The sequence below is a fragment of the Rutidosis leptorrhynchoides genome, chromosome 1, assembly GCF_046630445.1.
Source record: "Rutidosis leptorrhynchoides isolate AG116_Rl617_1_P2 chromosome 1, CSIRO_AGI_Rlap_v1, whole genome shotgun sequence".
NCBI classification, from domain to species: domain Eukaryota; kingdom Viridiplantae; phylum Streptophyta; class Magnoliopsida; order Asterales; family Asteraceae; genus Rutidosis; species Rutidosis leptorrhynchoides.
This window is the reverse complement of record NC_092333.1, coordinates 55,048,649-55,075,444: the sequence shown is the minus strand read 5'-3', so window position 1 is coordinate 55,075,444 and position 26,796 is coordinate 55,048,649. Positions and strand designations below refer to the sequence as shown.

The 26,796-nt window shown below is 32.2% G+C and overlaps 1 protein-coding gene across 1 annotated transcript; it reads left to right on the top strand.

Moving 5' to 3' along the window:
• Positions 1 to 1,451: 1,451 nt before the first annotated feature.
• Positions 1,452 to 25,106, top strand: LOC139870911 (VAN3-binding protein). Its single transcript, XM_071858694.1, has 11 exons — positions 1,452 to 1,463; positions 1,882 to 2,043; positions 2,465 to 2,531; positions 22,993 to 23,273; positions 23,454 to 23,522; positions 23,725 to 23,793; positions 23,878 to 24,250; positions 24,325 to 24,483; positions 24,579 to 24,628; positions 24,728 to 24,785; positions 24,898 to 25,106. Exons 1-11 carry the CDS (start codon positions 1,452 to 1,454, stop codon positions 25,104 to 25,106), a joined length of 1,509 nt encoding a protein of 502 aa, XP_071714795.1.
• Positions 25,107 to 26,796: the final 1,690 nt, after the last annotated feature.

The window sequence follows — 26,796 nt, the reverse complement described above, 5'->3', positions numbered from 1 at the left end:
GTGAAAAGACCATATTGCCCTTCATTTGGAACCCTTAAAATGAATTAAAATCTCAGATCTGTCGAAGGAACATCGTTCCTTATTATGACAACGTCGTTCATTATTATGACAACGTCGTTCCTGAAATGACCTCTAACTCGTTATGTTCACTAGTACCCATTTCCTTGATCACAACGTCGTTCCTGGTTTTGGAACATCGTTCATTCATCTTGAACGCCGTTCCTCCACTTTGGAACATCATTCCACCCACAGAAAACTGGGGTGTTACATATATACAAATTTTAACTCATTAATATGCGCCGCCAAATAGTGTAACATTTGGCGGCGCTTAATTTTCGGTTTCAAATTGTGCTTAAATTCCTTATATCACCCTAAAAGAGAGAACAAGGAGCAAGACTCCCTGAAGGTGTCTTGCCATTCGAGGTCGTCTAGATGACGAAAATTGTATTTTTCTCATTTTATGTTCTTTTTAAACGTTTTTAGTTACTATCACATTATTATTTTTGTTAAAGCGTGACTTAGCATTGTATAAATAGTTTGAACGCCTATTATTTCTCTCACATTGTAAATATGTATAACGTATATAATTTTAAAACTAATATCACTTCACTAAATACAAATTTTGAACTCATTAATATGCGCCGCCAAATTGAATAACATTTGGTGGCGCATAATTTTCGATTTCAGATTGTGCTGAAGTTCTTAATATCACCCTAAAAGAGAACAAGGAGCAAGACTACCTGAAGGTGTCTTGCCATTTAAGGTCGTCTAGATGACAAAAATGGCATTTTACTCATTTTAATGTTCTTATAAAACGTTTTGAATTTCTATCGTATTATTATTATTGTTTAAGGATGTCTTAGCATGATATAAATAGTTTTATGGCCTATTATTCCACTCACATTATAATTATGTATAACGCATATAATTTTAAAACTAATATCACTTCAATAAATACAAATTTAACCCATTCATATGCGCCGCCAAATAGAGTAAAAATTGGCGGCGCATAATTTTCGATTTCAGAATGTGCTGAAATTTTTAAGATCACCCTGAAAAAGAACAAGGAGAATGATTCCCTGAAGGTGTCTTGCCATTCTAGGTCGTCTAGATGAAGAAAATGGTATTTTACTCATTTTAATGTTCTTTTAAAATGTTTTGAATTTCTATCATATTATTATCTTTGCTCAAGCATGAGTTAGCATGGTATAAATAGTTTTAAGGCCTATTATTTCACTCACATTGTAATTATGTACAACACATATAATTTTGAAACTCATATCACTTTACTAAATATAAATTTCAACTCATTTATATGCGCCGCTAAATGGAGTAACATTTGGCGGCGCGTAATTTTCGATTACAGAATGTACTAAAATTCTTAAGATCACCCTAACAGAGAATAAGGAGGAAGACTCCCTGAAAGTGTCTTGCCATTCGAGGTCTTTTAGATGACGAAAATGGTATTTTATTCATTATAATGTTCTTTTTAGACGTTTTAAATTTCTATCATATTATTATTTTGTTTAAGCTTGACTTAAAATGGAATAAATAGTTTTAAGGCCTATTATTTCACTCACATTATAATTATGTATAAAGCATATAATTTTTAAACTAATATCATTTTACTAAATACAACTTTTAACCCATTAATATGCAACACAACATTTGGCGGTGCATAATTTTCAGTTTTAGATTGTGCTGAAATTTCTAAGATCACCTTAAAATAGAATAAGGAGCAAGACTCCCTGAAGGTGTCTTTTCCACTCGGGGTTTTCTAGATGACGAAATACTTATTTTAATGTTATTTTTAAACGTTTTGAATATCTATCATATTATTACTTTTGTTTAAGCTTATGGATATTGTGTATTATGACGTAGACAAAAAAAGGGTTGATGGTTCTGTTTACGGATGAGCAATGGGATGCGCAAAAAGAACGGGCCAAGACACGACCTTGTCGAATTGAGTTGTATCTTGTAAAGTTAGGCCAATCGAGTTATGATCGGACGCCATCCGATTCAAGTAGTCTCGAGTCAGGCTACGTGAGCCAGGACTCGTTTAACGAAAAATATTAAATTTGTTTTATCAAATCGTATTATTAAATTTTAGGACTTTAAGTTATCGTAATTTTTTATTTTAGAACTTTTTAATGTATTTTAAGACTTTAATTATGAATTATTTTTTTCTTCTTTTAGGATTTGAATTTATAAAGTTCGCGTGTTTTTTATTTATATTTACTAATTTTTCAATAAAAATATCTGTTATTTAATTAAACTTAAAAAAAGCCACATCAGCACGCCACAACAACACAACACCACAACAATACATTTTACTGCAGTGCCCCCTCAATCCCACAAAAATGGCACGTCAACAAAAATCCCTCTCACAACCCCACAACAAAATCATCTACCGTAATGAATGGTCTAACAGAGGCTTCCCTTGAGGTTATCCGCCTATTTATAGGCTTCGGAGGTTGCGGACGTCTTGCGTTCGAGCTTCACTGAGGGGGTTTTACCACATGCAATGCCCCGTATGGATTCGTCGTGAGGGTTTTCTCCTGAGGAGCGGTAGGAATCTTCCTCCCCGAAAATGATTAGGTTGTGGGTTCGACATCGCATTTGGACTTGTGAAGGACTCCTAATCCGCGTTGAATAAAAGAATTAATATGTAAAATTAGCACTATAATTCATAAGTGTTACTCAAAATCTAAACACCCGGACCTCAAAATCTAAACACCCGGACTAACAAATATAAATAGAGAAATGCTAATGACAACCCTTAGGGTTGTCATTAAAAACAAACTACTAACCATCTTATAATTAAATTTTAAAACTGATACCCACAAAATTAACTGTAAAGTGTAACCCACGTCCAATTTTAATAAAAGTCAATTTTTGTTTCCTCTTTTTTCTTTAATGCAGTAAATGATAAAATGATAAATGAAAAGAATCCATAAAAATCTCCACCATCCCACTAGTTCAACACCCAATTCATGTGACAACCCGGAAATTTCCAACCAAATTTAAACTTTAATCTTTATATGTTTCCGACATGATAAGCAATATTTGTTAAGTTAAATTTCAAGAATTTTAAACTATGTTCATACATTCATTCAACCTCGACCAAGTTCCAACGATTCACGAACCATTAAACGAATATGATTATATATGTATATGTGTATATATATTATAACTTGAAACGTAAACAAAATATTAGATTAAATACTTTATATGATTGTATCTGTTTCAAAATATTTATCAATGGAATTAGAAGATAAGATCAAATGATTGAATTATCAGATATATTGAATTATGATTACAAGTCTCTGTTGAAAGGCTCACGTTAATTTGAGAAATCTTTCCATTTTAACAATATTCAGAAAATGGTAAAGTGATTTATAAATAAGAACAAATTGTCAATCATTGAGAACTAGACAAAGGATAGTGGAAGATTGAATCTCATAAAGACTCGATTGATCTATTTAGTTTCAAACGTACAAAAACGTTTTTAGTTTAAAAAGAACTTTATTATTAAAACGTATATAACTTTTATAAATATCTAGAACCACTTTTGACAACTCATTACTTAACTAGTATGATAAAGATAACGATATTTATATTTTATTTTATATATATAACGATTTAAATTAATATTATATATATTTATACGCGTATTATACGTACATAGTTTTATAATTTTACTATACTTAAACTTTACCTTTACTTTATTTTTACTTTATCCTAACTTTAATAATTCACTTTAATAATTCATACTTTAATAATTCACTTTAATAATTCATACTTTATTAATTTACTTTAATAATTCATACTTTAATAATTCACTTTAATAATTCATACTTTAATAATTCACTTTAATAATTCATACTTTAATAATTCACTTTAATAATTCAAAAATCTATTATAAATAGAATTCAATAGGTTTCATTATTTCATAGAAACTTGAAAATATTTTTCTCTAAACTCTCTCAATCGATTTACATATATATATTTACTCCGTATTATTTCAAGATATTATTAATATACATAAAATATTACGACGGAGTGCTGTCCGAGTGATTTCGAAATTGTTTTTCGAGTGGGATAGGATTAAGGAAGTTATGGGTTATAGCTATGGAGGTGATTGAGTATGGTTCATGGGTATGCTCGTGAGGTCAATATAGTGTTTATCATTTCCGTTGCGTCTACGTACCTTTCCTGCAATATTGAATCTCAATATTGATACGTGAGTACTCATAATTTAACTTTTACATACTAATAGTGTATCCCTGACTAGTGCTTGAGTATTTAGGATTATGCATGCTTGTACTTTTGATATTGCCCTTAGACAGGTTAGGTTGAATGTTGAATTAGTTACACTTGCGGTTGAGATAAGGTATAAGATATGCATGTCCTTGGAAAGCTAGCGAAAAATTAAGAACTTTTCCTTTAGATATCGAATGGTTTCGATGAACGGATTAGAAGTTATAATCAATTGAATTTTCGATATTTTTTATTAAAAATGATTATTATTATCGTCGTTTTTATCGTCGTTCTAGTTTTATCTTATTATTATCATTATTATTATCTTTATCAATAAAAGGAATTTATCATTAAAAATTGTAATTTTTTTATTATTACTATCGTTATTATCGTTAAAGTTATAATTAGTATTATTATTATTATCCAATTATTATTATTATTATTATTATTGGTATTATTATTATTATTATCATTATTAATATATATATCATTATTTAAAAATGGTTATTGTTATTGTTATTATTATTATTACTATATTATCATTAAGATAATTATTAGTATTATCGTTAATAATGTTATAGTAACTATCATTATTAATATTAGTGTAATTAAAACAAATATTTGTAACACCTAATTATTTTGATTACTATTATTATCATTATTATGAACACGATATAAAAGACGATTAAAAGCTATTAAACAAAACGATTAGGAAATAATGGGTAAGAGTATCATGATGAAATTAAAATATTATAAGATATTGATTTAGATAAAATTATCGTTCTTATTATTTTTATCATTACTATTATTATTAAAAGTATCGTTAGTATTAAAACTATCATTTTAACAAAAATTATCATTTTAATAGAAATGTCATTGTTACTATAAAATATCATTATTATTATTATTTTAAATAGAATTATTATTTTAAAGATAATATTAAAAATCATCGTAAATATTAAAGTTATCATAATTAGAATTATCGTTTTATCTAATGTCATCTTAGTAATTATAAATATTGATATTTTTATAATAATAATTATTATTACAAAATAATACAACTTTTACTTACTATCATTATAGATATTATTTTATCAAATAAATATGTGATACAAACATATTTTACTACGTGTAATAACTTACTTTAATAATACCTATCATATTATCTTTATGATATTAAATGAACCTTATAAATTTTATTACTTAATATATATATAAAAGTATATTTTATTATATAAATTTAATATAAAATTTTATTTATTAATAAATAAATTATATTATTTACTTCAATAAATCTTTTAAAAATATTTAAAAATATAAAACAACGATATTTAAACTATATATTAATCATGTATAGATTTTTGGAAATTATTTTGAGTCAAATTTACTTTTGTTGACTTTTGCATATTAGTCTCGAGCATTAGGATTGTGGTACACTATGACTTGACCTAATTTGTTATACAAATATTGACCAAATCATAAATATATATAATTAATTTAGGTTCGTGAATCCGAGGCCAACCTTGCACTTGTTCAATGACGTTATATGTATTTTTACTACGAAATACAGTATGGTGAGTTTCATTTGCCTTTTTACCCTTTATATTTTTGGGACTGAGAATACATGCGCTTTTATAAATGTTTGACGAAATAGACACAAGTAATTGAAACTACATTCTATGGTTGAATTATCGAAATCGAATATGCCCCTTTTTATTAAAGTCTGGTAATCTAAGAATTAGGGAACAGACACCCTAATTGACGCGAATCCTAAAGATAGATCTATTGGGCCTAACAAACCCCATCCAAAGTACCGGATGCTTTAGTACTTCGAAATTTATATCATGTCCGAAGGAGGATCCCGAAATGATAGGGGATATTCTTATATGTATCTAGTTAATGTCGGTTACCAGGTGTTCACCATATGAATGATTATTTTTGTCTCTATGCATGAGACGTATATTTATGAGAACTGGAAATGAAATTTTTGTGGTCTATTAAAATGATGGAAATAAATGATTATGATAAACTAATGAACTCACCAACCTTTTGGTTGACACTTTAAAGCATGTTTATTCTCAGGTGTTAAAGAAATCTTTCGCTGTGCATTTGCTCATTTTAAAGATATTACTTGGAGTCTTTCATAGCATATTTCGAAGAACGTTGCATTCGAGTCATTGAGTTCATCAAAGATTATTATTAAATCAATTTATAGTTGGATAGTGGATATTATGAAATGGTATGCATGCCTGTCAATTTTTGATGTAAAGAAAGATTGTCTTTTAAAAACGAATGCAATGTTTGTAAAATGTATCATATAGAGGTCAAATACCTCGCAATGTTATCAACTATTGTGAATCGTTTATAATGTATATGAACGGGTCCTTTCAATTCATCACAAGTTTCTCATTCTTTCAGTTTATTACTGTATCAGTTTTCGTTTCCATTCTTGTTTCCATTTTAAATCCAGTAACAAATTTGAACATGTTGACGTTAATTCGCCAAGGTACAATGCTATATTATATCTACATCTAATCGATAGTGAATCTTCACTTTTTACGGAGTACTCTATTTGATAAGTATGAAAAGGAGGAAACAAAAAATTGACTTTTATTAGGGAAAAATGAACGTGGGTTACATTTAATTTTGAGAGGGCGTCGGTTTTTAAATTTGGTTATAAAATGGTTGGTAGTTACATCTTAATGACAATCCTATGAGTTGTCATTAGCATTTTTCATATAAATATACTTGTGTGAGATTTTTGTGATAATGAGGCATAATTAGGAATTTGCACTAATCGCATTCTAGATTGCTTTAAAGAGCACTAACAAGTTTAAAGGGGACATTCCAAATCATACTAGTAATTAGAGGGACCCCTTTTCATACATTGTACACCTTATATCAAAAAAATCTTGTACTATCTTTTGTTCCATAATTTCAGTTAATTCGCATCATGAAGTCTTCCGCTTTCATTCTTTTTGTTTAAAGCAACAAGTACACTCAAAATCTTGTAATCATTACGTGAAAAAGACCCGTACCCGATGGGTAAACTCGAAACCCAATACTTTTGGATCGGGTTCGGGTATTCAGATCATGAGCCGGATATGGGGATAATTTTAAATTTTTTGCGGATTCGGGTATGGAGATGAGCTTAATACAAACCCACATATCCAGCCTATATACTCGACCCATAAACCCGCATCCCTGACCCGAAGGGGATATTTCATTAATAAGAACAATAAAAATTATTACTAATAATATAAATGTGCTATTACACTATTTTTCGATATTTACATATAGTCATTTAGATTTATTACTCATTTTAATAACATTATTGAAACAAAAATTAAAAATAGATGAGCGGAGAAAGAGAATGACTAACAACGGAGATATTCGGTACCGGTGAAAAATCCGATAACCCGAGATTTAGTAAGTAAATGGGGATCCCCGTTTACCCTAACACGACAGTTAGTAAGTAAATGAGGACCTGACGGGTATGAGTCCAGGTTTGAGACAAGGTTTCTTAATCGGGTTCAGTATGATTTTACTTAAACTCGGCCCAAACCCGACCCGATGTCATCCTAGTAATCACCATAATTGAAACAGAAGCAAACCCAACCAAAGAGAAAGAGACAGGTCGAAACGAAAACACTCTAACGATCGACCAAACATGCTACATGCAAGTAAAACTAACAGTCAATAGTCATCGAGAAATCAATGTAAGGTATTGCTAAAGTGTCTCCGGTGACACTATGGTGTATTTTCTTTAAATATAAAAAAATTAACTTTATTCTAATATTAATATCAAAATATTAAATTAATATATTTATATATTAATATTAATTAATATATTAATAATAATATATTAATATTAATATTAATATTAATATATGTATAAAAAGGTAAATACAAAATTGAATTAATGGGTATAAATGTTACGGAGTAATATTTAAAGAAAATTGAAGGGTAACAAAACCTTTACTGGTAATTGGTGTTAGTTGTTGGTGTTAGTTAATTTTTGTACTTTTTTGATGATTAGATAGTATTGGATTTTGGTGTGGAGTATTGGTAGTGTTGGGTTTTAGTAATATTGTGATAATGTGTTCAAATATAATCGGGTAAGTATTAAAAAATGATAAATATTATATTATTAAATTAATAAAAAAAATAATATAACCAAAGCAACACCCGTTACTTTTGTTGTTGGATTTCAACAAATGCCTCAAAAACGCCTCAAAACAACACCCCAATAGAGATAGATGAAGCGTTGCTTTTTACCACATAATCAACCAACTCGCGTCCGTTTTACCCCAGACAACTACTGTAGTGACCCGAACTTTTCCATGTTTATATATATTAATTGAGATTGATATTTACATGATTAAATGTTTCCAACATGTTAAGCAATCAAACTTGTTAAGACTTGATTAATTGAAATATGTTTCATATAGACAATTGACCACCCAAGTTGACCGGTGATTCACGAACGTTAAAACTTGTAAAAACTATATGATGACATATATATGGATATATATATATAGTTAACATGATACTATGATAAGTAAACATATCATTAAGTATATTAACAATGAACTACATATGTAAAAACAAGACTACTAACTTAATTATTTTTAAACGAGACATATATGTAACGATTATCGTTGTAAAGACATTTAATGTATATATATATCATATTAAGAGATATTCATACATGATAATATCATGATAATATAATAATTTAAAATCTCATTTGATATTATAAACATTGGGTTAACAACATTTAACAAGATCGTTAACCTAAAGGTTTCAAAACAAAACTTACATGTAACAACTAACGATGACTTAACGACTCAGTTAAAATGTATATACATGTAGTGTTTTAATATGTATTTATACACTTTTGAAAGACTTCAATACACTTATCAAAATACTTCTACTTAACAAAAATGCTTACAATTACATCCTCGTTCAGTTTCATCAATAATTCTACTCGTATGCACCCGTATTCGTACTCGTACAATACACAGCTTTTAGATGTATGTACTATTGGTATATACACTCCAATGATTAGCTCTTAGCAGCCCATGTGAGTCACCTAACACATGTGGGAACCATCATTTGGCAACTAGCATGAAATATCTCATAAAATTACAAAAATATGAGTAATCATTCATGACTTATTTACATGAAAACAAAATTACATATCCTTTATATCTAATCCATACACCAACGATCAAAAACACCTACAAACACTTTCATTCTTCAATTTTCTTCATTTAATTGATCTCTCTCAAGTTCTATCTTCAAGTTCTAAGTGTTCTTCATATATTCTACAAGTTCTAGTTACATAAAATCAAGAATACTTTCAAGTTTGCTAGCTCACTTCCAATCTTGTAAGGTGATCATCCAACCTCAAGAAATCTTTGTTTCTTACAGTAGGTTATCATTCTAATACAAGGTAATAATCATATTCAAACTTTGGTTCAATTTCTATAACTATAACAATCTTATTTCAAGTGATTATCTTACTTGAACTTGTTTTCGTGTCATGATTCTGCTTCAAGAACTTCGAGCCATCCAAGGATCCGTTGAAGCTAGATTCATTTTTCTATTTTTCAGTAGGTTTATCCAAGGAACTTAAGGTAGTAATGATATTCATAACATCATTCGATTCATACATATAAAGCTATCTTATTCGAAGGTTTAAACTTGTAATCACTAGAACATAGTTTAGTTAATTCTAAACTTGTTCGCAAACAAAAGTTAATCCTTCTAACTTGACTTTTAAAATCAACTAAACACATATTCTATATCTATATGATATGCTAACTTAATGATTTAAAACCTGGAAACACGAAAAATACCGTAAAATCGGATTTACGCCGTCGTAGTAACACCGCGGGCTGTTTTGGGTTAGTTAATTAAAAACTATGATAAACTTTGATTTAAAAGTTGTTATTCTGAGAAAATGATTTTTATTATGAACATGAAACTATATCCAAAAATTATGGTTAAACTCAAAGTGGAAGTATGTTTTCTAAAATGGTCATCTAGACGTCGTTCTTTCGACTGAAATGACTACCATTACAAAAACAACTTGTAACTTATTTTTCCGACTATAAACCTATACTTTTTCTGTTTAGATTCATAAAATAGAGTTCAATATGAAACCATAGCAATTTGATTCACTCAAAACGGATTTAAAATGAAGAAGTTATGGGTAAAACAAGATTGGATAATTTTTCTCATTTTAGCTACGTGAAAATTGGTAACAAATCTATTCCAACCATAACTTAATCAACTTGTATTGTATATTATGTAATCTTGAGATACCATAGACACGTATACAATGTTTCGACCTATCATGTCGACACATCTATATATATTTCGGAACAACCATAGACACTCTATATGTGAATGTTGGAGTTAGCTATACAGGGTTGAGGTTGATTCCAAAATATATATAGTTTGAGTTGTGATCAATACTGAGATACGTATACACTGGGTCGTGGATTGATTCAAGATAATATTTATCGATTTATTTCTGTACATCTAACTGTGGACAACTAGTTGTAGGTTACTAACGAGGACAGCTGACTTAATAAACTTAAAACATCAAAATATATTAAAAGTGTTGTAAATATATTTTGAACATACTTTGATATATATGTATATATTGTTATAGGTTCGTGAATCAACCAGTGGCCAAGTCTTACTTCCCGACGAAGTAAAAATCTGTGAAAGTGAGTTATAGTCCCACTTTTAAAATCTAATATTTTTGGGATGAGAATACATGCAGGTTTTATAAATGATTTACAAAATAGACACAAGTACGTGAAACTACATTCTATGGTTGAATTATCGAAATCGAATATGCCCCTTTTTATTAAGTCTGGTAATCTAAGAATTAGGGAACAGACACCCTAATTGATGCGAATCCTAAAGATAGATCTATTGGGCCTAACAAACCCCATCCAAAGTACCGGATGCTTTAGTACTTCGAAATTTATATCATATCCGAAGGGTGTCCCGGAATGATGGGGATATTCTTATTTATGCATCTTGTTAATGTCGGTTACCAGGTGTTCACCATATGAATGATTTTTATCTCTATGTATGGGATGTGTATTGAAATATGAAATCTTGTGGTCTATTATTATGATTTGATATATATAGGTTAAACCTATAACTCACCAACATTTTTGTTGACGTTTTAAGCATGTTTATTCTCAGGTGATTATTAAGAGCTTCTGCTGTCGCATACTTAAATAAGGACAAGATTTGGAGTCCATGCTTGTATGATATTGTGTAAAAACTGCATTCAAGAAACTTATTTTGTTGTAACATATTTGTATTGTAAACCATTATGTAATGGTCGTGTGTAAACAGGATATTTTAGATTATCATTATTTGATAATCTACGTAAAGCTTTTTAAAACCTTTATCTATGAAATAAAGGTTATGGTTTGTTTTAAAAATGAATGCAGTCTTTGAAAAACGTCTCATATAGAGGTCAAAACCTCGCAATGAAATCAATTAATATGGAACGTTTTTAATCAATAAGAACGGGACATTTCAGATGGTATCCGAGCGTTGGTCTTAGAGAACTAGAATTTTGCATTAGTGTGTCTTATCGAGTTTGTTAGGATGCATTAGTGAGTCTGGACTTCGACCGTGTTTACTTGAAAAATGATTGCTTAACAAATTTTGTTGGAAACTATATATTTTTAACATGTGAATATTATGTGATATATTAATCTCTTAACGCGTTTGATATTATGTGATAGATGTCTACCTCTAGAACAAGTCCCATTGACTCACCTAATAATAATGAAGATTCAAATGTAAATTGGAATGATTCGTGGACTGATTCACAAGTTCCCGAAGAGGAACCGGAAGAAGAGTAGGAACCGGAAGAAGAATCGGAACCGGAAGAAGAATCGAAACCGGATGAAGAAATAGAACCGGTGGGGGAAATAATAAAACGGTTAAGTAAAAGAAAATCCTCAACCAACCGACCAAGGTTAATTATGGTCAATGGTGTTTTCGCCAAGGAAGCAAAATATTGGGAGGATTACCAATTCTCCGATGAATCGAATTCCGACGAGAATTCCGATGATGTTATAGAAATTACCCCAACTGAATTTAAAAAGGCAAAAGAAAATAATAAGGGAAAGGGCATAAAAAAATAGAGAAATCTAATTCCAACCCCGATGAACTTTATATGTATCGTCAACCCCCGAAGTCCTTAAGTTGTAACAATGACCCGGGAACCTCTAAACCACCAGGTTTTTCTAAACCAATGTGGAAAACGACGGCTCGTATTAGGGGAACATCATATATCCCTAGAAACTTGGCAAAACGAACCAAAACCGAAGAAGAAGAAACAAGCGAGTCGGAATAAGATAGTTGTATTCGTGTGGTGTAATATATGTAATATAGTGTGCTTATGCTTTATGATATATGTAAAAATTGCTTGTATTAATAAATATTTTTTTTATGAATCTAACTCTTGTCTATTTTACAGTATAAAAACACAAAATGGATAGACAACCCAATATTTTAAGAGACCTACCCGGAGACATGATTGATGAAATCTTGTCTAGAGTCGGTCAGAATTCTTCGGCACAACTATTTAAGGCGAGATCAGTTTGTAAGACATTCGAAGAACGTTCCAAGAATGCCTTGGTTTATAAAAGGCTTTCGTTCGAAAGATGGGGGATATCACATTGGGAAATCCATAAGTTACGATGTGTTTACTTTGACGCATATATTGCGGGGAACCCAAATGCTATTTTACGCAATGGGTTAAGAAATTATTTTGACTCAATATATCCGAATATTGGACTTCGTGATTTAGAAAAAGCGGCTAACATGCAACATAAAGAAGCATGTTATGCTTACGGATTAGTAATGTTCGCTTCTCACCAAAGTAAGAACAAGAACATCGGGCTACAACTATTAAACAAAACGTTCCCACAAGTGACGGAGTCGGTAATTGGGGTAAGAATGAGGTTTTTAGATTGTTACGGGACTGATGGACATTACATAACCCTCGTCCCTTTGACGACGTTACAACATGCTGTCTTATCAACGGCCATAATGGTTATGTTCCACAAGACCAAGGATGGGAAGTAATCCTAGTAAAACCAGAATGCATGACTTGTTTCTGGACGTATGAATTACGTATCTTTATTGCCTTTGCTGAACGACTTGTGTACTAGCTAGAATTATCTTCACAACCATCTTGTATCAAATTTATTGTGTGCTATAGTTCATGCTATATGTAAAATAAGCGGTATTGTAAGTTTGTAAAATATTGTGTAAAAGTTTGAACGCGAAATATTATTATAATCAGTTTTTCATATAGAATTTTAGTAGTTGAATTGTATATTAGCTACTAAGTATGAACTTAACGGGTAGGTACTACCCGAATTTAAACTTATAAAACGCTAATATGAAGAAAAAGCTTTTATAAACGAGTTCATATTATGCTACGAAATACTATTAACTACTCTTAATATTCTGTATGATTAACTTGTTCCATTTGACTATTTTGAAGGAAATGGCACCGACTACTCGACACACCGTGAATATGAATGAAGAGGAATTCCGTACTTTTCTAGCTTCAAACATAGCCGCAGTACAGGCTGCGCTACATACCAACAATAACCTTGGATCTAGCAGTACAGGAAATCGTGTAGGATGCACCTACAAAGAATTCACTGCCTGCAAACCTTTGGAATTTGATGAAACTGAAGGACCGATCGGATTGAAACGGTGGACCGAGAAGGTCGAATCGGTATTTGCCATAAGTAAGTGTACTGAAGAGGACAAAGTGAAGTACGCTACGCATACCTTCACAGGTTCTGCGTTAACATGGTGGAATACCTATCTAGAGCAAGTGGGACAAGACGATGCGTACGCACTACCGTGGTCAGCATTCAAGCACTTGATGAACGAGAAGTACCGTCCCAGAACCGAGGTCAATAAGCTCAAGATAGAACTTAGAGGGTTACGAACCCAAGGATTTGATATTTCCACGTACGAAAGACGATTCACAGAATTGTGCCTATTGTGTCCGGGAGCATTCGAAGATGAGGAAGAGAAGATCGACGCGTTTGTGAAAGGATTACCGGAAAGAATCCAAGAAGATATAAGTTCACACGAGCCCGCCTCCATACAACAGGCATGTAGAATGGCTCACAAACTAGTGAACCAGATTGAAGAAAGAATTAAAGAACAGACTGCTGAAGAGGCCAATGTGAAGCAAGTCAAAAGAAAGTGGGAGGAAAACGGTGATAAGAATCACCAATACAACAACAACAGCAATTACAACAATAATCGCAACAATTATCCCAACAATCGCAACATCAATCGCAACTACAACAAATGGCCCAACAACAACAACAACAACAGTAACTACAACAATCATCCCAACAACAATAATAATCGCAACAACAACAACAATCAGAAGCAGCTATGCCAAAGGTGTGAAAAGTATCACTCGGGGTTCTGCACCAAATTTTGCAATAAGTGTAAAAGAAATGGTCATAGCGCGGCGAAGTGTGAGGTCTACGGACCAGGGGTTAATAGAACGAAAGGAACAAATGGTGTCGGAACGAGTAATGGCGGAGCAAGTAGTGTCAGAGCAAGTTATGCCAATGTAGTTTGTTATAAATGTGGAAAATCGGGCCACATTATTAGAAATTGCCCGAACCAGGAGAACACGAATGGACAAGGCCGCAGAAGAGTTTTCAATATTAATGCGGCAGAGGCACAGGAAGACCCGGAGCTTGTTACGGGTACGTTTCTTATTGACAATAAATCTACTTACGTTTTATTTGATTCGGGTGCGGATAGGAGCTATATGAGTAGAGATTTTTGTGCTAAATTAAGTTGTCCATTGACGCCTTTGGATAGTAAATTTTTACTCGAATTAGCAAATAGTAAATTAATTTCAGCAGATAATATATGTCGGAATCGAGAAATTAAACTGGTTAGCGAAACATTTAAGATTGATTTGATACCAGTAGAGTTAGGGAGTTTTGATGTGATAATCGGTATGGACTGGTTGAAAGAAGTGAAAGCAGAGATCGTTTGTTACAAAAATGCAATTCGCATTATACGAGAAAAAGGAAAACCCTTAATGGTGTACGGAGAAAAGGGCAACACGAAGCTACATCTTATTAGTAATTTGAAGGCACAAAAACTAATAAGAAAAGGTTGCTATGCTGTTCTAGCACACGTCGAGAAAGTACAAACTGAAGAAAAGAGCATCAATGATGTTCCCATTGCAAAAGAATTTCCCGATGTATTTCTGAAAGAATTACCGGGATTACCCCCACATCGATCCGTTGAATTTCAAATAGATCTTGTACCAGGAGCTGCACCAATAGCTCGTGCTCCTTACAGACTCGCACCCAGCGAGATGAAAGAACTGCAAAGCCAATTACAAGAACTTTTAGAGCGTGGTTTCATTCGACCAAGCACACCACCGTGGGGAGCTCCTGTTTTGTTTGTCAAGAAGAAAGATGGTACATTCAGGTTGTGTATCTACTACCGAGAGTTGAACAAACTTACCATCAAGAACTGATACCCACTACCGAGAATTGACGACTTATTTGATCAACTACAAGGCTCGTCTGTTTATTCAAAGATTGACTTACATTCCGGGTATCATCAAATGCGGGTGAAAGAAGATGATATTCCAAAGACTGCTTTCAGAACACGTTACGGTCATTACGAGTTTATGGTCATGCCGTTTGGTTTAACTAATGCACCAGTTGTGTTCATGGACCTTATGAACCGAGTGTGTGGACCATACCTTGACAAGTTTGTCATTGTTTTCATTGATGACATACTTATTTACTCAAAGAATGACCAAGAACACGGTGAACATTTGAGAAAGGTGTTAGAAGTATTAAGGAAGGAAGAATTGTACGCTAAGTTTTCAAAGTGTGCATTTTGGTTGGAAGAAGTTCAATTCCTCGGTCACATAGTGAACAAAGAAGGTATTAAGGTGGATCCGGCAAAGATAGAAACTGTTGAAAAGTGGGAAACCCCGAAAACTCCGAAACACATACGCCAGTTTTTAGGACTAGCTGGTTACTACAGAAGGTTCATCCAAGACTTTTCCAGAATAGCAAAACCCTTGACTGCACTAACGCATAAAGGGAAGAAATTTGAATGGAATGATGAACAAGAGAAAGCGTTTCAGTTATTGAAGAAAAAGCTAACTACGGCACCTATATTGTCATTGCCTGAAGGGAATGATGATTTTGTGATTTATTGTGACGCATCAAAGCAAGGTCTCGGTTGTGTATTAATGCAACGAACGAAGGTGATTGCTTATGCGTCTAGACAATTGAAGATTCACGAAAAAAATTATACGACGCATGATTTGGAATTAGGCGCGGTTGTTTTTGCATTAAAGACTTGGAGGCACTACTTATATGGGGTCAAAAGTATTATATTTACCGACCACAACAGTCTTCAACACATATTTAATCAGAAACAACTGAATATGAGGCAGCGTAGGTGGATTGAATTATTGAATGATTATGACTTTGAGATTCGTTACCACCCGGGGAAGGCAAATGTGGTAGCCGATGCCTTGAGCAGGAAAGATAGAGAACCCATTCGAGTAAAATCTATGAATATAATGATTCATAATAACTTTACTACTCAAATAAAGGAGGCGCAACAAGGAGCTTTAAAAAAGGGAAATTTAAAGGATGAAATACCCAAAGGATCGGAGAAGCATCTTAATATTCGGGAAGACGGAACCCGGTATTGGGCTGAAAGGATTTGGGTACCAAAATTTGGAGATATGAGAGAAATGGTACTTAGAGAAGCTCATAAAACCAGATACTCAATACATCCTGGAACGGGGAAGATGTACAAGGATCTCAAGAAACATTTTTGGTGGCCGGGTATGAAAGCCGATGTTGCTAAATACGTAGGAGAATGTTTGACGTGTTCTAAGGTCAAAGCTGAGCATCAGAAACCATCAGGTCTACTTCAACAACCCAAAATCCCGGAATGGAAATGGGAAAACATTACTATAGATTTCATCACTAAATTGCCAAGGACTGCAAGTGGTTTTGATACTATTTGGGTAATAGTTGATCGTCTCACCAAATCAGCACACTTCCTGCCAATAAGAGAAGATGACAAGATGGAGAAGTTAGCACGACTGTATTTGAAGGAAGTCGTCTCCAGACATGGAATACCAATCTCTATTATCTCTGATAGGGATGACAGATTTATTTCAAGATTCTGGCAGACATTACAGCAAGCATTAGGAACTCGTCTAGACATGAGTACTGCCTATCATCCACAAACTGATGGGCAGAGCGAAAGGACGATACAAACACTTGAAGACATGCTACGAGCATGTGTTATTGATTTCGGAAACAGTTGGGATCGACATCTACCGTTAGCAGAATTTTTCTACAACAACAGCTATCATTCAAGCATTGAGATGGCGCCGTTTGAAGCACTTTATGGTAGAAAGTGCAGGTCTCCGATTTGTTAGAGTGAAGTGGGGGATAGACAGATTACGGGTCCGGATATTATACAAGAAACTACCGAGAAGATCATCCAAATTCAACAACGGTTGAAAACCGCCCAAAGTCGACAAAAGAGCTACGCTGACATTAAAAGAAAAGATATAGAATTTGAAATTGGAGAGATGGTCATGCTTAAAGTTGCACCTTGGAAAGGCGTTGTTCGATTTGGTAAACGAGGGAAATTAAATCCAAGGTATATTGGACCATTCAAGATTATTGATCGTGTCGGACCAGTAGCTTACTAACTTGAGTTACCTCAACAACTCGCGGCTGTACATAACACTTTTCACGTCTCGAATTTGAAAAAATGTTTTGCTAAAGAAGATCTCACTATTCCGTTAGATGAAATCCAAATCAACGAAAAACTTCAATTCATCGAAGAACCCGTCGAAATAATGGATCGTGAGGTTAAAAGACTTAAGCAAAACAAGATACCAATTGTTAAGGTTCGATGGAGTGCTCGTAGAGGACCCGAGTTCACCTGGGAGCGTGAAGATCAGATGAAGAAGAAATACCCGCATCTATTTCCAGAAGATTCGTCAACACCTTCAACAGCTTAAAATTTCGGGACGAAATTTATTTAACGGGTAGGTACTGTAGTGACCCGAACTTTTCCATGTTTATATATATTAATTGAGATTGATATTTACATGATTAAATATTTCCAACATGTTAAGCAATCAAACTTGTTAAAACTTGATTAATTGAAATATGTTTCATATAGACAATTGACCACCCAAGTTGACCGGTGATTCACGAATGTTAAAACTTGTAAAAACTATATGATGACATATATATGGATATATATATAGTTAACATGATACTATGATAAGTAAACATATCATTAAGTATATTAACAATGAACTACATATGTAAAAACAAGACTACTAACTTAATGATTTTTAAACGAGACATATATGTAACGATTATCGTTGTAAAGACATTTAATGTATATATATATCATATTAAGAGATATTCATACATGATAATATCATGATAATATAATAATTTAAAATCTCATTTGATATTATAAACATTGGGTTAACAACATTTAACAAGATCGTTAACCTAAAGGTTTCAAAACAACACTTACATGTAACGACTAACGATGACTTAACGACTCAGTTAAAATGTATATACATGTAGTATTTTAATATGTATTTATACACTTTTGAAAGACTTCAATAAACTTATCAAAATACTTCTACTTAACAAAAATGCTTACAATTACATCCTCGTTCAGTTTCATCAATAATTCTACTCGTATGCACCCGTATTCGTACTCGTACAATACACATCTTTTAGATGTATGTACTATTGGTATATACACTCCAATGATTAGCTCTTAGCAGCCCATGTGAGTCACCTAACACATGTGGGAACCATCATTTGGCAACTAGCATGAAATATCTCATAAAATTACAAAAATATGAGTAATCATTCATGACTTATTTACATGAAAACAAAATTACATATCCTTTATATCTAATCCATACACCAACGACTAAAAACACCTACAAACACTTTCATTCTTCAATTTTCTTCATCTAATTGATCTCTCTCAAGTTCTATCTTCAAGTTCTAAGTGTTCTTCATATATTCTACAAGTTCTAGTTACATAAAATCAAGAATACTTTCAAGTTTGCTAGCTCACTTCCAATCATGTAAGGTGATCATCCAACCTCAAGAAATCTTTGTTTCTTACAGTAGGTTATCATTCTAATACAAGGTAATAATCATATTCAAACTTTGGTTCAATTTCTATAACTAAAACAATCTTATTTCAAGTGATGATCTTACTTGAACTTGTTTTCGTGTCATGATTCTGCTTCAAGAACTTCGAGCCATCCAAGGATCCGTTGAAGCTAGATCCATTTTTCTCTTTTCCAGTAGGTTTATCCAAGGAACTTAAGGTAGTAATGATGTTCATAACATCATTCGATTCATACATATAAAGCTATCTTATTCGAAGGTTTAAACTTGTAATCACTAGAACATAGTTTAGTTAATTCTAAACTTGTTCGCAAACAAAAGTTAATCCTTCTAACTTGACTTTTAAAATAAACTAAACACATATTCTATATCTATATGATATGCTAACTTAATGATTTAAAACCTGGAAACACGAAAAATACCGTAAAACCGGATTTACGCCGTCGTAGTAACACCGCGGGCTGTTTTGGGTTAGTTAATTAAAAACTATGATAAACTTTGATTTAAAAGTTGTTATTCTGAGAAAATGATTTTTATTATGAACATGAAACTATATCCAAAAATTATGGTTAAACTCAAAGTGGAAGTATGTTTTCTAAAATGGTCATCTAGACGTCGTTCTTTCGACTGAAATGACTACCTTTACAAAAACGACTTGTAACTTATTTTTCCGACTATAAACCTATACTTTTTCTGTTTAGATTCATAAAATAGAGTTCAATATGAAACCATAGCAATTTGATTCACTCAAAACGGATTTAAAATGAAGAAGTTATGGGTAAAACAAGATTGGATAATTTTTCTCATTTTAGCTACGTGAAAATTGGTAACAAATCTATTCCAACCATAACTTAATCAACTTGTATTGTATATTATGTAATCTTGAGATACCATAGACACGTATACAATGTTTCGACCTATCATGTCGACACATCTATATATATTTCGGAACAACCATAGACACTCTATATGTGAATGTTGGAGTTAGCTATACAGGGTTGAGGTTGATTCCAAAATATATATAGTTTGAGTTGTGATCAATACTGAGATACGTATACACTGGGTCGTGGATTGATTCAAGATAATATTTATCGATTTATTTCTGTACATCTAACTGTGGACAACTAGTTATAGGTTACTAACGAGGACAGCTGACTTAATAAACTTAAAACATCAAAATATATTAAAAGTGTTGTAAATATATTTTGAACATACTTTGATATATATGTATATATTGTTATAGGTTCGTGAATCAACCAGTGGCCAAGTCTTACTTCCCGACGAAGTAAAAATCTGTGAAAGTGAGTTATAGTCCCACTTTTAAAATCTAATATTTTTGGGATGAGAATACATGCAGGTTTTATAAATGATTTACAAAATAGACACAAGTACGTGAAACTACATTCTATGGTTGAATTATCGAAATCGAATATGCCCCTTTTTATTAAGTCTGGTAATCTAAGAATTAGGGAACAGACACCCTAATTGACGCGAATCCTAAAGATAGATCTATTGGGCCTAACAAACCCCATCCAAAGTACCGGATGCTTTAGTACTTCGAAATTTATATCATATCCGAAGGGTGTCCCGGAATGATGGGGATATTCTTATATATGCATCTTGTTAATGTCGGTTACCAGGTGTTCACCATATGAATGATTTTTATCTCTATGTATGGGATGTATATTGAAATATGAAATCTTGTGGTCTATTATTATGATTTGATATATATAGGTTAAACCTATAACTCACCAACATTTTTGTTGACGTTTTAAGCATGTTTATTCTCAGGTGATTATTAAGAGCTTCCGCTGTCGCATACTTAAATAAGGACGAGATTTGGAGTCCATGCTTATATGATATTGTGTAAAAACTGCATTCAAGAAACTTATTTTGTTGTAACATATTTGTATTGTAAACCATTATGTAATGGTCGTGTGTAAACAGGATATTTTAGATTATCATTATTTGATAATCTACGTAAAGCTTTTTAAAACCTTTATCTATAAAATAAAGGTTATGGTTTGTTTTAAAAATGAATGCAGTCTTTGAAAAACGTCTCATATAGAGGTCAAAACCTCGCAACGAAATCAATTAATATGGAACGTTTTTAATCAATAAGAACAGAACATTTCAACTACTCTAATATGTATTATGTATAAGTTATAACACCACAATCATAAAAAGCTGCTTTTATAAACAAAGATTCCTTGGACCAATCTAAAATCTAACTTTGATATAATGATAAAAGGACATCATCATCATCATCATCAATTATAAACAAAGATTCCACTAAAATTATATAATTGAGTAAAATAAATGAATGTATAAGTTGATTGGGAATGAAGTAAATGTATGTGTAAATTGAATGGAGAGTTAGAAATTCAAGGATGATGGTGTTTGAAATTGATTGGGGAGTAAATGTGTGTTTGAAATTGATGGTGTTTGAAATTGATCGGGGATGAAGAGGATAAATGGTGCAGATACAGAACAAGGAGTAAGACTCCCCGAAAGTGTCTTGCCATTAGAGTTCGTCCAGATGACAAAAATAATATTTAATTTATTTAATATATTTTTTAAACGTTTTGTGTCCAGATAGCCATTACATAATTTTGGATCGAAACCGGTTAATTAAAAAAAAACAGGTTTGCAAGATGGAACCGGTTTTTTTTTTTTGTAAAACCGGTTTGGTAGATACACATTCGGAACCGATTTTCTCTAAAAACCGGTCTCCAGTTTCCGTAAAACCGAAAACCGATCTCTTTTCTCTTTCGGAACCGGTTTTTTCCAAAGTTTATAAAACCGGTTTCGAAAAGGGGTTTGCGTTCTTATTTGTATAGTAGTGTCACCATAAAACTCCAGTTTTATTTTGTAAGCTCAGCTTGAAAATGAAACTGTGACCCACATCACAACATTCAGAACAAAAGATAAAAAAGCAAAACCAATGGAGACAAAACTTTATCATCACTAACATAAATATAAAACTGCATAACGAAACTATAACATGATGGCACCGGGACCTGTTTAGTTTTGATGACGAGGGCCCGAATGCAGATAGATGTGAAATGCAGGTGGTCATTTCAATTGATTTTTTGAATATTTGTAAACCATTTTATGGGCCCATTTCCATAATGTAGTACCATAAAACCAGGGCCTGGGATCCACACAAGATTAAGGAAAAATAATCGACACGATTGCAGCCCCCGCTAGCTAGTTACAAGCATATATACCCCCGCTTCAACTTCCTCTATTTACTTCACATGTAAACAGTTGGTGCTTAAAACTAAGCTCACCTGTTATTTTTCTTGTTGTTGCCACTTTGCCACCTCCGCTCTTTCTGCCCTTATTAAGGGATACCATAAAAAAGTTAGTAGGATAAAACTATGATGTATGAATAATATATGAGTTATAATTTATTTAAATGATAATTTCTATTTTTGTGTAGTGTCGACAAACGTGTCAAGTTGTGGGACGAATAGGCTGGAAAACATAAAGGAGGAAGTTGCTGAGAATTGGCTACCGGCAGCTTGTCCACTGCCGGAGACCCCGACTGAATCTATGGAGTTTCTTGGGAGGTCGTGGAGTGTTTCATCGGTAGAAATCTCAAAAGCGCTTTCGCACAATTGTCTCGAACCTAAGCATGTCGTTGAAAAACCAAACTTGTTTTGCTATGTTGGTGATCATCAACCACCTCATCTTCAGACCTCTGAATTCTCAGGAGAACATGTAAGATCCCCTTTTTGGATAAACTCAGATTAGGATAGTTGAGAATATAAAGGTTTATTTTCATTTTTTTTATCTCTAAGAAAACAGAACTGTCTATATTTTTCATTATTTTGAGGTTTTGAAATACTCTGAGTGGTATAAAGATTTTTATAAACCTGCACATTTCATGTATTAATGCAGGAACCTCATCAGCCAATAGCAAAAACAGATAGCCCTCCTGTTTCTCCAAGAAAAATTGATGAGATGAAGGTAACTACTTTTTTATCCTTTCTGAATAATATTACTTCCATCAAATTATTGTTTTTGTAGTTATGGGGTTAATTTAGTTAGTACAGTGTTGTGGTTATATGGTTTAAATTATACAGTTGTGATTAAACAAATTTACTATAGCTTAACCTTAATGAGTCATGTAATATCAAGTATTATTCAGGTACAGTTTAATCTGTTGCAGGAATTGTTCCTAATTCATCAAGCTCTCAATCAAGATTTTGTGTCTAGTCACCAGTTACTAAAGAATGGGGTATGTATGTCGACTAGTTTGACCGAGCCACATTACGTTGACTACCAAAATCCTCCATATACTAAATAAAACTTTACTTAACAGCTTTACAGAAACATCATGCGAGGAAGAACAATGGGAAGATGGATAAAAGATCAAAAAGAGAGAAGGAAACACGAACTTAGAACACACAACGCTCAACTGCACGCAGCGGTATCCGTAGCAGGTGTTGCTGCTGCTGTGGCGGCTCTAACTGCCACATCAGCAACCAAAAATCCCGCTAATAATAAAGAGCACACGGCAAGTTTAAAATCATTAAACGCGATAGCATCAGCAGCGGCTTTAGTGGCTTCACATTGCATAGAGATTGCAGAGGATATGGGAGCTGATCATGAACAGATATTATCAGCTGTAAACTCTGCAAGTATTGCAAGGACTAATGGTGACATAATGACCCTAACTGCAGGAGCAGCTACTGGTAACGTTTGTTTACATATAATAAATTAATAAATAATAATTAATTTTATAATAACAGGAATATGATTACTGCAGCACTGAGAGGAGCTGCAACGTTACGAGCGAGGCTGCAAAAAGGTGCTGCAAACATGGCTTTGGCTGAGGAGTTCGGTGAAGAAGGTAAAGAAGTAAATGTAATTGCAGCTTTAAACTTTGCTTCTAAAGGAGGGGAACTTTTAAAACTCACAAGAAAAGGTAAAACTATGTAAAACAAGTGTGCATGAGGTTCGAAAAATAAGTATGATATTATGGTTATTTTTTATTTTTTATTATTTTTTTTTTATATATAGGAGATCTTCATTGGAAGCAAGTTTCTTTCAAGGTCAACACAAAATGGCTGGTAATTAGTGATGATGCTATAAGATCTTCATCAGTTTTACAAGTTTCATGTTTGTTATAATGTATATATATTTCACCTCATATTAATGAATGAGCACAGGTGGTAGCAAAATTGAAAAGCAAGCACATAGCAGGAACTTTCACAAAAAAGAAGAAATGTAAGAATAAAATCATATGAATACACTAATGTGTTTTGGGCGGGCTGGTGTTTCGGGATAGGTTGGCCCAAAACATAATTTAAGAAGTACCTTATGTTAATCTGAAATGCAGATGTAGTCTCTGGAGTGTATCTTGATGTTCCAGCATGGCCTGGAAGAGAGATGGATGATGATAGCGATGAACCGAGGCAATATTTTGGGATAGAAACCTCCGAAAGAATAATACAGTTCGAATGCGCAACTAAAGAAGAAAAACAAAAGTGGATAGAAGGCCTGCAACATTTGTTGAATTGCCGAGCCAATATGGCAAGGTTTACATAATCGATTGCATTATTGTAATCTATCAAGTGATTGTATTTACAGATAAGAGTGGAATAATTTATTCACTTTAACGAATCGATGTGAAACATAAAGTAAGAAGAAAGACACGATTAATAATGAATTAACTATAATAAACCTTAAAACAACTTTTGTTTTGATTTTAGTGTCTTTAATTAATTTATGTTTCAAATATTGCATTCACTGGAAATTAATATAAAAGCACACAGATTTTTGAACTTTTTTTTTTAAGTATATTAAATTTTGACCGTAACTGTTGAAAGTAATAAAAGAGGAGAATGTCACTTACCCTCACATGATGCACTATATATATAGCTCATTTTTTATTCTTTGTGAAAAACCTGTTACAAACAGTCTTAAATCGATTAATTGATAGTAACAAATATATAAAATAATCACATTCACCACATATAGTGTGTGTATATATATATATATATATATATATATATATATATATATATATATATATATATAGGGGCATGATCAATGGGGAAGTAACCAATCGGGGGAAGCAAAATTTTATTTTATTTTTCGTTTTTTTTGAAATTTTTTTTCCGGCATCAAGATCACACGAAAATATGAACATTTAGAAAAGACACTTCGTGATGAATGTTATTATTTAGGCGGGAAAACGATCGACAAAAATAACATTCAAGATAATATTGTTCGTGAAGAATATGAACGTTTTTTTTTTCTTCATGTTTTGTGAAGTAAAATTTAGCCCGATTTAGGGTTTAGGGTTTGGTGTTTTGGGTTTATTCCATAAATCCAAAACACCAAACCCTAAACTCTAAACCGTTCGTGTTAAAAACTCAATCTAAATCCTAAATCTAAACCCTAAACCCTAAATTTCTAAACCCTAATATCTAAACCCTATAAACCCTAATATCTTAACCCCAATAGCTAAAACCTCAAAATACGCTCGAAAAACACGATAATTTTATATATTACTTCTTCGAGCGTTTTTCCGCCAAAATAAAAACATTTATCACAAAGTGTCTCTACTTAATGTTCATATTTTCATCTCATCTATAATGTTCGTGAACAAAGTTTTTTCAAAAAACGAAAAAAAAAAAAAAAAAAATTTGCTTCCCCCCGATTGGTTACTTCCCTCTTGATCCTACCCCTATATATATATATATATATATATATATATATATATATATATATATATATATATATATATATATATATATATATATATATATATATATATATATATATATATCAATTACATTTACTTGAAAATCACATTCATAGATACTGAAGAAAGCAAATAGATTTTTGATATATAATTACGGGTACGTTCTTCTTATTTGATTTCGATATTGCATTTTAAAAGTTTTTGTTCCGACAATCTTCTACATTATGTAATTTATTGATTATATGTTTAATGAAAAGTATATATTTATATATATTCTTTTTAACTTTAACAATAAAAACTTAAATAAATGTAGTTGTAACCATTCGTGATGTACATAAGGATATTGGATGTCTTTTTTTTATGTAAATATTTGTGCAAGTTTGTTTCATGCAACTTGGTCACTATATTGTATATGTATACTTCATATATATGAAATAAAACTTATCGCCTTTCAAAAATTTTCTAAAAAAGACAAATATATATCATTACTAATAGTGGCAGAATATAACATGGGGTGAGACCCATTGG

Bases quoted from the DNA above. Each gene is read 5' to 3' on its own strand.
- LOC139870911 (XM_071858694.1), top strand. The intron at 23,274-23,453 runs GTAAGATCCCCT...GTATTAATGCAG, and splicing joins CTGAATTCTCAGGAGAACAT to GAACCTCATCAGCCAATAGC. The intron at 23,523-23,724 runs GTAACTACTTTT...AATCTGTTGCAG, and splicing joins GAAAAATTGATGAGATGAAG to GAATTGTTCCTAATTCATCA.